Source organism: Natrix helvetica, assembly GCF_964273705.1.
Source record: "Natrix helvetica genome assembly, chromosome: 10".
Classification (NCBI taxonomy): Eukaryota; Metazoa; Chordata; class Lepidosauria; order Squamata; family Natricidae; genus Natrix; species Natrix helvetica.
The window spans coordinates 1556946-1573099 of NC_138561.1; the positions used below are offsets into that span (position 1 = coordinate 1556946).

The 16154-nt window shown below is 48.3% G+C and overlaps 1 protein-coding gene across 1 annotated transcript in view; it reads left to right on the forward strand.

Annotated features, from left to right (window-relative positions):
- Window positions 1-16154, forward strand: part of LOC309397345 (fatty acyl-CoA hydrolase precursor, medium chain-like) — a gene marked incomplete at its 5' end in the record, with an annotated part of 34729 nt that overhangs the window by 1107 nt on the left and 17468 nt on the right. The window contains 4 exons of the mRNA XM_081963301.1: window positions 173-377; window positions 2496-2640; window positions 2842-2975; window positions 10657-10810. Of these exons, the coding sequence (XP_081819427.1) occupies window positions 173-377; window positions 2496-2640; window positions 2842-2975; window positions 10657-10810 (638 nt within the window). The remainder of the gene's footprint in view (window positions 1-172; window positions 378-2495; window positions 2641-2841; window positions 2976-10656; window positions 10811-16154) is intronic.

Here is a 16154-nt window from a genome sequence, read left to right on the forward strand (position 1 = left end):
AAACAAACAAACGTGAAAACTATGGTAGTGCTTTCCAAGAAAAAAGTACACAGCCCAGCCACAATGAACTCTAAAAGAAAATATACGGTGTAACTCTCTTATCTCCTGCGTAAGAAAGCCAGTGAGATCTCTGTCTGGCCTTCGTAATCACAAGTGCTTCTTCCTTGTACAGGGCAAACTCCCGGCCCTCCCCGGGTCCGCACCCAAAACGGAGAACTCCAAGGACAGCGGATCAGGCTGAGAGGACTTGAGAGGGATGTGGAGGTTTTCCTGGGAATTCCCTACGCAAAACCCCCTATTGGATCTTTGCGGTTTTCCCCTCCGCAACTGGCAGAACCCTGGACTGGTCTCAGAGATGCAACCTCTCACCCGCCCATGTAAGTCAAGAGCTTTTGCCAAGTCAAAGAAGGTGCTTCCCCCTCTGCATCTGATCACAGAGTGATGACGGTTAACCATCTAGAAAAGCCTATGGCTCTTAGGTTTCCATCAGGAAGGATTGCCAAAGAATTATAGGGGGGAAAGAGGATCCATTTAAAGTAGAAGGTTAACCCGGGCAAGAACACCCTGACGCTTTATCCATGCAACAGGGGATTGATTACCTTATCTACCTGACTAGGTCGAGACAGAAAATTGGTAAGATTACATCCTTTTAAGGCAATCAAGATATCCAGTCACTAGGGGTTAATGTGTACGAGGCATACGTGACACGGGAAGAATGTGTACTTAGGAGAATGATCAATATCCTGGCTGATAAAAGTGTAAAAACCTGTAGCCAACTTCCCTTCGGGGTTCAGATCCTGCTTGAGCTATCGCTGCTGAACCTTGCGCAATCAACCTTTCCTTTGGACAAAGAGCTGGTTTGGCCTCATTGCTGCAACAGTTCCACTTTATTTCTTCATGAAACTCGAGTTTCCCTGGTGGCAAATTGGAGGAGGAGATATGATTGCACAGGGATTTTCCAGATGCCAACCTTTTCTTGTCCTCTGAACACCTTACAAAACATGTAAAATCAAGTGGGCTATTTTTAAAAAATCCCTGCCAGTGCCAAAGTGACCTATATTTTATTCCATGGATGATACCTCAACAAAATTCCCTTTGCCCCCACCCATACAAGTGATAACTTGCCAATCTTTTCAGCAGCAATCTTCTCATACATCCATTTGTATTTATGAACATCTGGCTGGCGATTTGAGCAAAATCGCTTTCTTACAAAAGACTCTCCCTTCCAAATGTGTCGACTATCCCAGTTGTGCCCAATTAGTTTCAGAAAATAAAAACAATAACAAGAAACAAGAAACAAAATCAGGGCTGGAAGAGTAGAGCTCCATGGCTTTTTTCCAAGAAAAGAGTAAATTGAAATTTAATGACTTAGGTTGGATTTTTATCAGTTTGATATATGTATTGAAAGCTGTAAGGTAGTTTTATATTTATAAAATGAGTATGTAAATGCATGTTTTCTGTCCTTTTATGTAACTCCCAAAGTTTGCAAAATATAATTGAACAAATTTGCAAATAAGAGAAGAAAAAGATTTGACTCCATAAACTTTTATTTTTATTGATGTTATATATATATATAATTGAATGAAATATCTAATGTAGTTTTGTGTTTAAAAGGAAGGGTTTTTTCCCTTTATATATAATAGTTGAGTGATTTTTTAAAATTTGTAAAATATCAAAACTAGAAAAAGTGCTTTCTCCCTTTAGGGTTAAAAAAATTGAAATAATATGGGGAATTCTTTTAATATAATTACAACAGTTTATTAATCAGTAAACAGAAGAATATACTATTCCCCACAGCAAGCAGAAGCAGAGATGGTCAAATTGACTCTTTTATTCAAAGACGGGTATATATTTAATTTTGTTTCTATTTGGAAATTGCTTCCGGATTTTGTGCTAGCAATGAAAATAAAATCGAAACTTTGATTTTGTTTTTGTGGATTACATAGGTGTGTTGCTATAGAAATGGCTAGTATATACTGTTGTGTAAAAGTAAAAAGTTAAGGTTGTAATGTTATCTTCTACTATGTTAAACAGAATTGGAATTCCATGCTTTTTTCTTTCTTTTTCCTCTTTACACCATATTGTCTTTTATTTTTCCTTCACCGCCCTCCTAGTTTTCTATTACTTTTTAAATTTTCTCTGTGAATTTTATCTTTTGAGAAACCAATAAAAATATATTACAGAAATTATTTCAAAGGCAGAAAAGCTTAGACAGGGGTCCCGAAACCCCAGACTGTGGTCTAATATTGAACTGCGGCCCACTCAGAACCAGGCCATGCAAGAGGCAGGTGAGTGCGCACACAACTCCATATGCACAGTGGTGGGCACTCTCCCACGCACATGAAGCTCCATTCATGCAAGTGGTGGGCGCACAATGTCGGAAAGGCTGGGGACCACCATCTTAGATGATGCCTCAAGTGTTCTTAGGCAACTGTAGGCTACCAATTCTGCTGGTGGTTCAGACCCTGAAGACCCTTCTGCTTGGTCTCTACAAGGTGCCTGCAGGATGCACTGGCGGGACAAGGTCTCTCGGATGCCTTTACTAACACAGGGCAAAAGATCTCCTTGCGCATCACGGAGGACTGCTTGTACCTGAACATCTACGTGCCAGCCCACACTGATAAGGCAGAGCAGTTGCCGGTAAGCAATTACTCTGCTAGGCAATGCGGCTTTCTTGTTCCTGGGTTTGATTTGTCCCGCAGCCTAAGGTGAAATCAAGTAGCATTCAATATTCCGTTTTGTGCAGTAAATAATTGTCCACATTTGCAGAAGGGCTTCTAAGTCAGTTCTCATCTTCCGGAGAGTCACTTCCATTGCCCTGTTTTGGCATTTTGCTTCCAGGTGATGGTCTGGATCCATGGTGGAGGACTTCTGCTGGGCTCGGCATCCACATATGATGGGTCTGTTTTGTCTGCTTATGAAAATGTCGTGGTGGTGGCGATCCAATACCGCTTGGGCATTCTCGGGTTTTACAGGTAAGCTGATATTGTCTTCTTCATCTTCACCTGGATGATAGCATACACCTTTTCATCTTTGTTTTAATGCTGTCCTTCCTCTAAAGAGCTCAGGTTCCCTTAAATCCTGGGTTTTACCAGCTGCTCTTGCTCAGAAAGAGAGCAGAAAGGCAGAGCATGGAGTAGAAGCCACAAGATTCTTTTATTTTATTTTCATTTATGCTGGCTAGTGCTTTTTCCTTTTGTCTTTGTCCCTCCTCACTGAGAACTGCTGGAGGGAAGATTGCTTACAACTGTCCACAAATCCTCCCTCTGCAGAAACATCTCCATCTTTAGGCTCCATGAGACATAATTAGTCTCATTAAGAGGAGCCTCAGGAAATCTTCCTCCCATTTCCATAATAGATTGCATGGAGCTGTCTTTATAGATCAAAAGTCCTCAACCTCCCTCAGGCTCCCAAAGAAACTTTTATCTCAAAAAAATACTACTGGCGCTTCTGGGCCCATAATCGGTCAGGGACTTTCACAGCCGGTGTCGAAATAGAGTCAGAGACACAAACACAAACTTGTAGTTTTATGTAAATAAATATATTTTATAAATATATATACAGCAACTAGATAGCCACGCAAACGGGTGCTGCGTGGGAATCCGTGGCGGTGGCAGTGGCAGGCAAGTGGGCTGAGCTGCAGGCGCCGTGTGGGAGGAAGCAGGGTGAGGAACAAAGGAAGGCAGAGATCAGCCGGGCTGCGTGGTCCAAGCAAGCAAGGAAAGCCAAGAGCAGCAGCAGCTATGCCATGGGTGTGGCTCTAGGCAAGTGGCCTAGATGGGCATGGCAAGATAAGGAATGACTGGAAGGGGTGGGGCAAAGCAGGTGGGCAGGGCAGGGCAGGGCCCACCAGTGGTACGATTAGCCGGTTCTCTGAACTACACAAAATTTTAACAACTGGTTCACCTGAATTTGTTCAAACTGGGTGAATCCCACCTCTGCTCTGGTGTTGTTGGAAGAAATGTCCTTCTGGGTTCAGTTCCAAGTGGGGAAAAAGACACTGGAAACATGGAGGCTGCTTGGAAGGAGGGTTCGATGGTGGACAGGATCCCATGGTTTGAGGTCCTGAACAGAAAAGGGGGATCAAATGCTTCCAGATGTTGGGTGAAGAAGAAAAAGGGGCCGAGATGCTGAAAGTCCCTGGTTTTATGCCCTCTCTGGCCTTTGATCTTGAGCTTGTATTCTGATTGGTTGTCAGACTCCCATAAGGCCAGGCAGGGGCAACTCTTTAGGCAGTGCTTTGAGTCCAAGTTTGGTTGCTTTCCTGGCTGATGTAATTTTCCCAGGTGCCTTGTGGTGAGTTTCTGTAGAAGGTTAATCCCACCTTTCGTATGTAGAGTGTCAATGTCTAAAGCGTTTCCATGACTACTATCAACTTTAGAAGGGAGGAGAATTCCATGCATACCTTTGGTCTCATATTTCTACAATCTAGTTGGAGAATATGATTTATGATGCAGGACAGAAGGGAGGAGTTAGGACGGTAAAGTTCAAACACAATTAAGCGAAAGTCAGTTTAGGCTACACAGAAGTAATGCTAAGATGTTGATCCTAATAAATGAAGGGGTTTTGTTTGAACTCTGTTTCGAGGCTTGTAAATTAATTAGGTCATCTCTTGGGAACTTCACAGAGAGCCTAAACTGACTTAAAAATCTATCAAGCTTTCCGGGTTTCCTGAATCCCGGGCTCTCTGAGCACTCCCCCAATACTTGAGGTGCTTGGAGGGAAAATCAGTCAACCATGGCAGAAGGTGGATTATTGGGAGAAAGCCTGATTTCAGCTGGAGGAAGTCAGCCAGCCCCCCACATCAGAGCTCCACACTTCCACACTGTGATGTCTTCCCGAGCAGCAGAAGCAAGAAAGGATGAGTCCTTTTGGAAATTAGCCCCTAAGGCAGCTGAAGTAGAGTTCCCTTATCCCAATCCCCAGATACAGGGAATGGTCTCAAACAAGCTGGCAAGGGTGGACTGTAGGTGGGACTGGAAACAAGCCAGGCTCCCAAAACCCCAGATGGAATCCCTGGGAGTGCAAAAGAGCAACTGAGGGAGGATTTTGACCGAGCCACCCTTCATGATGAGGGGCCATCATGCCGCCCAAAGGAGAGGGGAGGGACATCTGATCCTGTTGAAGGGAGGAGATGCAGACTGGAGTGCAGCCCCCCTCCCCCTCCCGAGAGAAGGAGAAGGAGCCCAAAACAGCAACCAGTGCCTCTCCCACGCAGCAGGCAGGCTGCCAAGAGCAGGCAATTCTCTCCCTCTCTCCAAACTAGGGGTGAAGAAGATGACCAGCCATATCAGGTGCAAGCATATTGTTGTGGCCCAGCAGGATCCGGTTGAGCTGCTGATGGACTCGGATAGTGAGGGATCATTTGAGTCTGCCCTGGACGATGTGGAGGATACTGTGCAGGATTCAGTTCAGAGCAGGGACCAGAGGGGCTGGCTGGCCACCAGGAGGTGCCTGAGGCATGGAGCAGTGGGGAGGATCCAAGGCAGTTTGTCCCTGATGCTAGAGTGAGAAGGGCTGAGAAACGTGAGCAGCAATTACGTAGGCAGGCTCATAGAAGATAATTCAGTTCAGGTGGTTGTGGGTTGGCACTTCCCAAGAGAGCTTATAGGTGAGGCATTGGGACAGGACATTGCAGGAAACAACCGTTCGAAATTAGCAGTGAAGAAAGTCTTTGTCTTAGAGCCGTGTTTGAATATCTGGTTTGTTTTTCTTGTATTTTGAGTTATCTGGGCCCTTGGCCAAAGAGTTAGTTATTTTGCAATTAAAAAGTGGCAAACAGCCAAGCCTGTGTTCTGGCTTGTTCACAGGTGTGGAGCGAGGGGGGGCAGAACACATATAGAGGCCAACAGGAGGTTGGAGGAGTAGGGCTGAACAACCCACCCCAATTCAGGGGAAAGTTTGACAGAGGTTCAAACCAGCTAGCCCTATTCCTCGATTCAGCTGATATCCACCTACAATGCTATGGGCACCTGTACCCATCCCCCAGAGCCATGGTGAATAACATCACAGAGGGTCTAGAGGGAGAAGCAAGGGAATGGCTAGCAGCCCTCCACAAGAGGGGAGCCCCCCAACTGCAAGACATAGATGACTTCCTGCAACTGCTGGAGGCCAGGTTTGAGGAGGTGGAGGAGGAGGACCCATATGCAGAAGAGGAACTCAGCAACCTAAAGCAGAGGGGCCACCCCATCAAAGAGCACATCCATGAATTTAGGAGGGTCATAGGAAGGCTACCCCCTTTACCAGAGCAGCTGCTGGTGCATTTTTTCAGGACAAGCCTGGACAAGCACATTTCCCAGGTAACTGCATACTGCGACATCCCAAATCAACTCTCTGAGTGGTTCTGAGTAGCAACGACATGACAAAGCAACGGGACACACAAGAGAGAGGTCAACCTGACCTGAAACCACCCAGCTGGCAGGGAACCACAGCAACACAGCGGGCCCTGAGACCAGCCCTCCCTCGAAATCCGCTGAAATGCTATAGATGCAGAGGGATTGGCCACATGGCAGCTGCATGCCCAACCCCAGCCCCATAACCAAGGCCAGACCCACCACCCAGGGCATTACCAGAACGAGGGCCCAAACAGACCACCAACACATCAGGGAAAGCCCTCCAGGCTGCAGAGGCCCCTTCCCCCTCAGGCAAAAGTGGTTGAACCCCCAGCAACGACAACATTGCCCGAACCATATGACAGTGAGGACGAGGGAGAAAATGACCCAATGGTGAGTGAATCAATTCACCCTTTCCTTTTTCAATATGCCTCACAGCCCCAAAAACAGGAAAGCAGGGGGATTTTCAAGCCCTAATAGACTCAGACTGCACAAGGTGCTTGATCAACCTAACCACAGTCATGAAACTGGGGATCAGAGCAAAAAGACTGGCCCACTTGATCCGGTTTGAGCAGGTCAACGGGTCCCTAATGGGAGGAGCCTATGCCACCCACCTAACTAAACCAGTGAGGCTAGAACTAGTGGATCACTGGGAAGTAATTCAATTCATAATAGCCCCCAAAATGACAGACGAAGTTATACTGGGACTTTCCTGGCTAGACAAGTTGGGACCGACCATCTGGTGGCAAGGGGGCACCCACAGACTTAGGATATCAAGGGGCCCCCAACTCCTCCCATACCACCAAGCAGAAACACCACCCATGCTGGAACTCCCCCGAAAGAGCCCACAAGAACAACTGGCAACCACATCCGACAAAACCCCAGAGGCCGAACCTATTCCGATGGAATATCAGGACCTTGCAGAAGTATTCACCGAGGCTGAGTGCGATGTTCTGCCTCCCCACTGGGAGACAGACTGTGCCATTGAAATCATCCCCGGGGCAAAACTACCCAAGCCCAGACTGTATGCCATGACGCCCCAGGAAATGCAAGAGATGCAGAAATACATAGACAAAAACCTAGCAAGGGCATTCATTGAGCCAGCCAAGCCACGGGTCGTGGCACCAGTCCTCTTCAAAGAAAAAAAAAGATGGAACTATGAGGTTGTGTGTTTCAAGAGATAAACCTATCCCCCCTCCCTCTCATGAAGGACATGCTATCTCATCTGGCCAAGGGAAAAGTCTTCACCAAACTAGACCTTGGAGAAGCATATTACTGAGTACGTATCAGAGAGGAAAATGAGTGGAAAACAGTGTTCAACTGCCCCCTAGGAAGCTTTCAATTCAAAGTCATGCCTTTCGGATTGAAGGGCCCCCCCAGTGGTATTCATACAGTTAATAAACAAGGTGGTGCATGAGCACCTCTACAAGGGGGTCCTCGTCTACCTAGATGACATCCTTATCTACACGGAGACCATGGACGACCACATACTCCTGATCCACCAAGTACTGGAAAACCTTCTGGCAGCCAACTTGTACGTCAAGGTAGCAAAATGCGAATTCCACTGTGCACGGTTAGACTACCTGGGTTACCGAGTGTCAAATGAGGGAATAGAGATGGACCCAGCCAAAGTGCAAGCCATCCTATGCTGCCAACCCCTCGCACCCGCAGACAGCTACAAAGCTTCCTAGACTTTGCAAATCTCTACAGGCAATTCATCCCCTCCTTTGCGAAGATTGCCAAACCCCTGACAGATCTCCTGAAGACAGTTAGCCCAGGAATGAAACCTGGTCTGGTACAACCCTTACAGTGGGATGTTACCTGCCAAGAGGCGTTCGAAACACTAAAATAAATGTTTGCAAAGGAACTGGTGCTGAAGCATCCTGACCCCGAACAACCCTTCGTGATCTAGACAGATGCCAGTGATATGGCAGTGGGAGCGGTGCTACTCCAAAGAAACAACCAAGGAAACTTACAACCCTGCGCCTACACCTCCCGCAAGCTGACAGACACAGAGAGACGATGGGCTGCATGGGAAAAGGAGGCTTTCGCAGTGAGATGGGCACTGCTAACCTGGAGACACCTGTTGGAAGGGAGCCAGAAACCGTTTGAAGTCTGGACTGACCACAAAAATCTGGAGACGCTTAGGACCCTACAGAAATTTGGATATTTGGAATGCTGACATTATCACCCAAACAAGTCCGATGGGCTCAATACTTCAACCATTTTGATTTTGTCTTAAAGCACCTTCCAGACTGGAGGAACTTTCTAGCTGACGCCCTCTCCCGCATGCCTCAGTACAAATGCGAACAGGAGCACGTAGTGGATGCCATCATTCCCTCCCTGCACACAATGAAGAGACGACTGGGAACACCACCACCCCGGACTGCTGCAAACAGTAGCAGAGCCAACGAGGCCGTGGGACGAGATCACAATGGACTTTATAGTAGAGTTGCCAAAAAGTGGGGGAAACACGGTGATTTGGACTGTAATAGATCTGTTCTCCAAACAGGCACACTTCATATCCTGTAGCGAACTGCCCTCGGCTCACAAACTGGCTAAACTGTTTGTGAAGCATATCTACTGACTGCATGGAGTACCTCGAAGAATTATCTCAGACAGAGGGGTCCAGTTCATGGCTAAGTTCTGGAGGGAGTTCATGCGGTCCATTAGGTCATCTCATGGTCTTAGTTCAGCTTTTCATCCGAGCACTAATGGGGCAGTAGAGAGACTAAATGCCACGATAGAGCAGTACCTGAGGTGCTACGTGAACTATCAGCAGTCCAATTGGGCAGACCTTTTATCTTTTGCTCAGGTCGCGTACAATAATGCTGTTCACAGTAGCACAGGACTCACGCCATTCAGAATAGTGAGCGGTATGGACTTTGTCCCAATGCCTGAGTATCCAAGGGATCCCCCCTCCTCAGTCAGTCTGACTGATTGGATGTCGATGCTGAAAGCAACCTGGGAAAATGTCAAAAGGGCACTGGCTAAAGTGGCACAAACCTATAAGAAATAGGCAAATAAACACCGGGCTCCACAACGGCCATTCCGGGTGGGAGAGAAGGTTTACCTCTCCACAAAATATTTGAGATTAAAACTGCCTAGCAAGAAACTGGGGCCAAAGTTTATGGGACCATTCCCTATAGTAAAGATCATCAACCCAGTCACAGTGCAATTGAAACTGCCTCGATTGTTGGGGAAGATACACCCAGCATTCCATAGCAGCCTCTTAAAACCCGTGATTGGATCCACTTTGAGACCACTACCCCGGGAGCCACCAGGCCCTGTGGTCATAGGGGGCCAAACCCATTATGAAGTTCAGCGTATCCTTGATTCAAGGTGGCACAGGAGACAACTCCAATACTTAATCAAGTGGAAGGGCTACCCATTATCAGAGGCATCTTGGGTGAAAAGTAGAAATATCCAGGCTGATCACCTTACAACAAAATTCCATGCAGAAAATCCAAGCAAGCCTGGGGGAGGGACACATCCCTAAGTTATACACCTGTACTCAAATTGTTTTGTTTTACTCAGGTCGCTGTCAGGAAGTGAGGGGAGCCAGATGTCAATGTCTAAAGCGTTTCCATGACTACTATCAACTTTAGAAGGGAGGAGAATTCCATGCATACCTTCGGTCTCTAGTTGGAGAATGTGATTTATGACGCAGGACAAAAGGGGGGCGGTTAGGAGGGTAAAGTTCAAACGCAATTAAGCGAAAGTCAGTTTAGGCTACACAGAAGTAATGCTAAGTTGTTGATCCTAATAAATGAAGGGGTTTTGTTTAAACTCTGTCTCAAGGCTCGTAAATTAATTAGGTCATCTCTTGGGAACTTCACATAGAGTAGACTAGCTCAGGCTTTTTAATGGCCCATTGACAAAGGTGGGGGCTATTAAGAGTGAGTCTGTTTCCTGCCTAAAACATGTTTCTTCTTATCCAGGGAAATATAATATTCTGCCTTTTCAATATTTCCCAGGATATTTCATTTTTCTAGGAGTGGGGTGGGTTTTAATTTCCTACAGTGCCTCTTGGAATTCTTTTCTCCCCTGAAAAGTGTGTTGCTTCTGCACATGAATACTTATTGCATTTGATATAAGGTGGATCCAGAGAGGCCAATCTGGCATGGTGACTTCCTGGGTGCTGGCTGATTGCAAACCTCTGGCCCAGATTTGCCCGTGTCACAGCCCTGCAGACCAGGAAGAAGGAGGGCTCCTCATGTTATTTGGGGGGCATTCATATCTATGAATCTTTGAAGGCCAAGAGGGAGAATGACTCTGGATCTTCTCTGGATCCATATTTCCTTGCTTCTCCTTCTCCCCCCAGCACTGGAGATGAGCATGCTCGAGGGAACTGGGGCCTGCTGGATCAAGTGGTAGCTCTGCAGTGGATCCAGGAGAACATTGCAAATTTTGGGGGTGATCCGGGATCAGTTACCATATTTGGGAATTCAGCAGGTGGATTCAGCTCTTCTGCCCACGTAAGTTCACGTCCTATTTCATTTCTAGTAATTCCCATAATTTCTGGCCTATCTGTAATGGCTTGAGAGAAGGTTACTGTCAGACCTGCCACAAACCTCTAAATGGAAACAATCCTTGGCTCCGTTTTTTGAGAAAGGTATACGGTAGTTTATTAGAGATCAAGTATGCAAAGCGAGAACTGAAAATTGCACACCCAAATCCCTAAGTTCTCCCCCCCCTTAACTATCTCTTATTGGCCACACCAGTGTAACCAATCAGATTCAGGCAAGATGTTTTCCTAACAGTCAGCCCAAGCCTAGTTTGGTATGCATGTATGGTCTTTGTATATATGTATGTTTATGTGTTTGTACACATGTTTCATGTTTTATATGCTCCATTGTACGCCGCCCCGAGTCCTGTCTGGAAAGGGAGCGGCTAATAAATTCATATATTTTATTATTATTATTATTATTATTATTATTATTATTATTATTATTATTATTATTATTATTCACCCCCTTCTTCCAGTTGGCTGACCTTGAAGCAGCATCTCAGGGAGATACAGCACTTACTTTTGTTTCCCCTTCATTCCCCCTCCCCACAGTTCATAGCAGTCTGTCACTGCATAGCAGTGAAGCATAAGCAAGCCTAAGGTGGCAACTGACAATTGCAAGTTATTATATATTGTATAACAATTTCTTGCTTGTATTAACAATAAGAATTCAATGTAGCAATGCTAAAACCATAATTTAAAATGAAACTTTTGGTAGATTAACAAAGCATGAATTAATTGTCAAGAATTTAAAAAGTAACATGTGAATGAGTGACTTTGGCAGAGGTAGGGCTGCAGTTAACTGTCAATGGTCCGAACTAGCAGACCCAAAAGAAGTAAACACTCTCAGGAGCATCGGAGGGTGGTTTTAAGCGTTCCGAAGCCTTCAGGGAAGCCTCCGGATGGTCCCTGAAGCCTCCGGAGGGCCTCCCGGGGGGCGGGGGAGGCTCTTTTCGTCTTCCCCAGGCTCCTATAAAACCTCTGGAACCTGGGGAGGGCGAAAAAAGCATGTAAAAATGGGGGGTGCGTTGTGCGTGCATGCACACTGGGGGATCGTGCGTTGCATTATGGGCGTGACACACCCCCACATGACCCCCCCGCGCTCCCCCCACTTGTGGCACGCGAGCCAAAAAAGGTTCGCCATCACTGCTCTATGTTCTCTGTCCCATTTGGTCACAAACATCCCCATTCACTTTGAAGTTGGTCGCAAACTCCACTTACCCCACGCACGCCCTGGTCCCACCCAAGGAGGCGACCTGTGGGGCAGGGGGAAAGGGGGGAATCTGTGGCTCCACATCTCTCGATCTTCTTTCCTGCCTTGGTTCTGCACATCTGGTAAAACCGACCATCCCACCTTTGCCTTTCTCTGGCAGGCAGGCAGGGGCTGCACAGGGGAGGCAGCCATCATCTGTCCTGGAGCTGTGGGTGAAGGAGTGGCTGGTGCTCGGGCCAGCCAAGATTGGTGGAACTTGGCTCCCCCCACGCCTCAACTCTGGGTGCCCAAACTTCGGTCCTGCCCCAGTGGGCTTCAGGCACCAAAAGCACCGGACGAGGTTGCGCAGGTGCCCACTGCCCTGCCTGCCTCCTGCGACGGAGGGTGAGAGAGAAGTGGCGGCCACAACGAGGTCCAGTGTGGTCCCCGGCCCTTCCCCAGAGGATCCCAGGACAGGGAGGGATCCTCCTTTGACCCAACTGTTTCTGGGGGGCACACAGCTCTGGGGGAACCTGGCGGGGCAGGCGAGTCCTCCACTCCTGTTCCTTCCTCAGCTGTGGAAGAAGCCTGTGCTGCCTTCTCTTTGACAACCACCTTGTTTACAATTGGGGGGGGGAATCCATGCAGAGGGAGGAAAAATATGGTGTCAACGCCTTAGGCGTTTCCATGACTACTATCACCTTGAGAAGGGGAGGGAAATTCCTTGCATAGTTTTGGCCAGAGTAAAAGTCTCATATTTCTGTACTGGGATGTGAATGCGCATGTCTAGAACCCTGCTTTAACGTCCCGTTGGAGAATGTGATTGATGACCTCAGCCAGAGGGGAGGGGGCACAGGGGTAAAGGTCAGACGCCATTAAATGTGATTTAGTTTCAGCTACACAGAAGTCCGTGCTAAGATGTTAGTCCTAATAAATGAATGGTTTTACTTTGAATTTTGTCCCTGGGCTCGTAAATTAATTAGGGCAACTCTTGGAACCTTCACAGATAGCTGAAACTCACTTTTAAATTAATTTTTTTCCCCCGGGTTTCCTGAAGCCCGGCCTCTCCAAGTACTCCCTCCCAATGTTTGGGTTGCTTGGAGGGAAAATCAGGAAGACAGGAGATTGATTGCAGCTGGAGGTATGTGGCAAAGCAAAACAGGGATGCCTTTCTCAGAAGCAGAAACAAGAGAAGATAAGTACTGGTGGAAATTCCCTTGCCCTAGTCCAAAGCCCCACATGGAATCCCGAGGGAGTGCAAAAGAGCAACGGAGGGAGGAAATGAGGGGAGGGACATCTGATCTTGTTGAAGGGAAGAGATGCAGACTGGAGCGCAGCCCCGATCCCCATCCCGATGGAAGGAGAAGGAGCCCAGTACGGCAACCAGTGCCTCTCCCACGCAGCAGGCAGGCTACCAAGAGCAGGCAAACCCCTCCCTCTCGCCAAACTAGGGGTGAAGGAGATAACCAGCTATGTCAGGCATAAGCATACCAAGGCCAACAGGAGGCTGGGGGATTAGGGCTGGATGACCCAATCCAATTCAGGGGAAAGTTTGATGGAGACTCACACTAGCAAGCCCCATTCCTTGATTCAGCTGATATCCACCTAGAACGCTATGGGCACCTCTACCATCCCCCAGGGCCATGGTGAATGCCATCGCAGAAGGTCTAGAGGGAGAAGCAAGGGAATGGCTAGCAGCCCTCCACAAGAGGAGAGCCCCCCAACTGCAAGAGATAGATGACTTCCTGCAACTGCTAGAGGCCAGATTTGAGGAGGTGGAGGAGGGGGATCCATATGCAGAAGAGGAACTCAGCAACCTAAGAGGGGCCGCCCCATCAAAGAGCACATCCGTGAATTTAGGAGGGTCACAGGAAGGCTACCCCCCTTACCAGAGTGGCTGCTGGTGCATTTTTTCAGAACAAGCCTGGACAAGCAAATTTCCCAGGTAACTGCATACTGCGACATCCCAAATCAACTCTCTGAGTGGTTCCGTGTAGCAACAAAAGTCTGCAGCAGGCTGCGCACCACCGACATGACAAAGCAACCAGACACACGAGAGAGAGGTCAACCCGACCTGAAACCACCCAGCCGGCAGGGAACCACAGCACCACAGCAGGCTCTGAGACCAGCCCTCCCTCGAAGTCCACCGAAATGCTATAGATGCGGGGGGGGGGCCACATGGCGGCTGCATGCCCAACCCCAGCCCCAAAACCAAGGCCAGACCCACCGCCTAGGGCAGTGATGGCGAACCTATGGCACGCGTGCCATAAGTCACTTCCGGTTTGCTCGGAGGGTGGTTTTAAACGCTCCGAAGGCATCAGGAAAGCCTCTGGACAGTCCCTGAAGCCTTCGGAATGCTTAAAATGACCCTCCGAGCAACCCGGAAGTCACTTCTGGTTTGCTCGAAGGGTGGTTTCAAGCGTTACGAAGGCTTCAGGGAAACCTCTGGATGGTCCCGGAAGCCTCCGGAGGGCCTCGGGAGGGGCGGGGGAGGCTCTTTTCACCCTCCCCAGGCTCCTATAAAGCCTCTGGAGCCTGGGGAGGGAGAAAAAAGCATGTAAAAATTGGGGAGGGTTGTGCACGCATGCGCACTGGGGGATCACGCATTGCATTATGGGTGCGGCATGACTGTACACGACCCCCCGCGCTCCCCCCACTTGTGGCACGCGAGCCAAAATATGTTCGCCATCGCTGGCCTAGGGCATGACCAGAACGAGGGTCCAAACAGACCACCAAGACATCTGGGAAAGCCCTCCAGGCTGCAAAGGCCCCTTTCCCCTCAGGTGAAAGTGATGGGACCCCAGGCAACAACAACCAATTGCCCGAATCATATGACAGCAAGGATGAGGGAGAAAATGACCCAATGGTGAGTGAATCAATTCACCCTTTCCTTTTTCCAATACGCCTCACAGTCCCAAAAACAGGAAACCAGGGGGATTTTCAAGCCCTAATAGACTCAGGCTGCACAAGGTGCTTGAACAACCTAACCACAGTCCTGAAACTGGGGATCAGAGCAAAAAGACTGGCCCACCCGGTCCAGTTCGAGCAGGTGGATGGGTCCCTAATGGGAGGAGCCTATGCCATCCACCTAACTGAACCACTTCATAATAGCCCCCAAAATGACAGATGCAGTCAAACTGGGACTTTCCTGGCTAGACAAGTTGGGACCGTCCATCTGGTGGCAAGGGGGTACCCGAAGACTTAGGATATCAATGGGCCCCCAACCCCTCCCACACCAGCAAGTAGAAACACCACCCATGCTGGAAACCCCCCAAGAAAGCCCACAAGAACAACTGGCAACCACATCCGACAAAACCCCAGAGGCCGAACTGATTTCGATAGAATATCAGGACCTCGCATAAGTATTCAGTGAGGCCGAGTGTGATGTTCTGCCTCCCCACTGGGAGATAGACTGTGCCATCGAAATCATCCCCAGGGGCAAAACTACCCAAGCCACGGGTCACGGCACCAGTCCTCTTCAAAGAAAAAAAAGATGGCACCATGAATCTGTGTGTGGACTTTCGAGGGATAAACGGGGTGTGCGTATACAACCTATACGTCCTCCCCCTCATGAAGGATATGCTATCTCATCTGGCCAAGGGAAAAGTCTTCACAAAACTAGACCTTGGAGCATACTACCGAGTACGAATCAGAGAGGCAGATGAGTGGAAAACAACTGCCCCCTAGGGAGCTTTCAATTTAAAGTGATGCCTTTTGGACTTCAGGGGGCCCCAGCGGTATTCATGCAGTTAATAAACAAGGTGTTGCATGAGCACCTCTACAAGGGGGTCCTCGTCTACCTAGATGACATCCTTATCTACACGGAGACCATGGACGACCACATACCCCTGGTCCGCCAAGTACTGGAGAAAGTTCTGGCAGCCAACCTGTAGGTCAAGGTATCAAAATGTGAATTCCACCATGCACGGTTAGACTACCTGGGTTACCAAGTGTCAAATGAGGGAATAGAGATGGACCCAGCGAAAGTGCATGCCAAGAGGCGTTTGAGACACTAAAAGAAATGTTTGCAAAGGAGCCAGTGCTGAAGCATCCTGACCCCGAGCAACCTTTTGTGATCCAGGCAGACGCCAGTGATGTGGCAGTGGGAGCGGTGCTACTC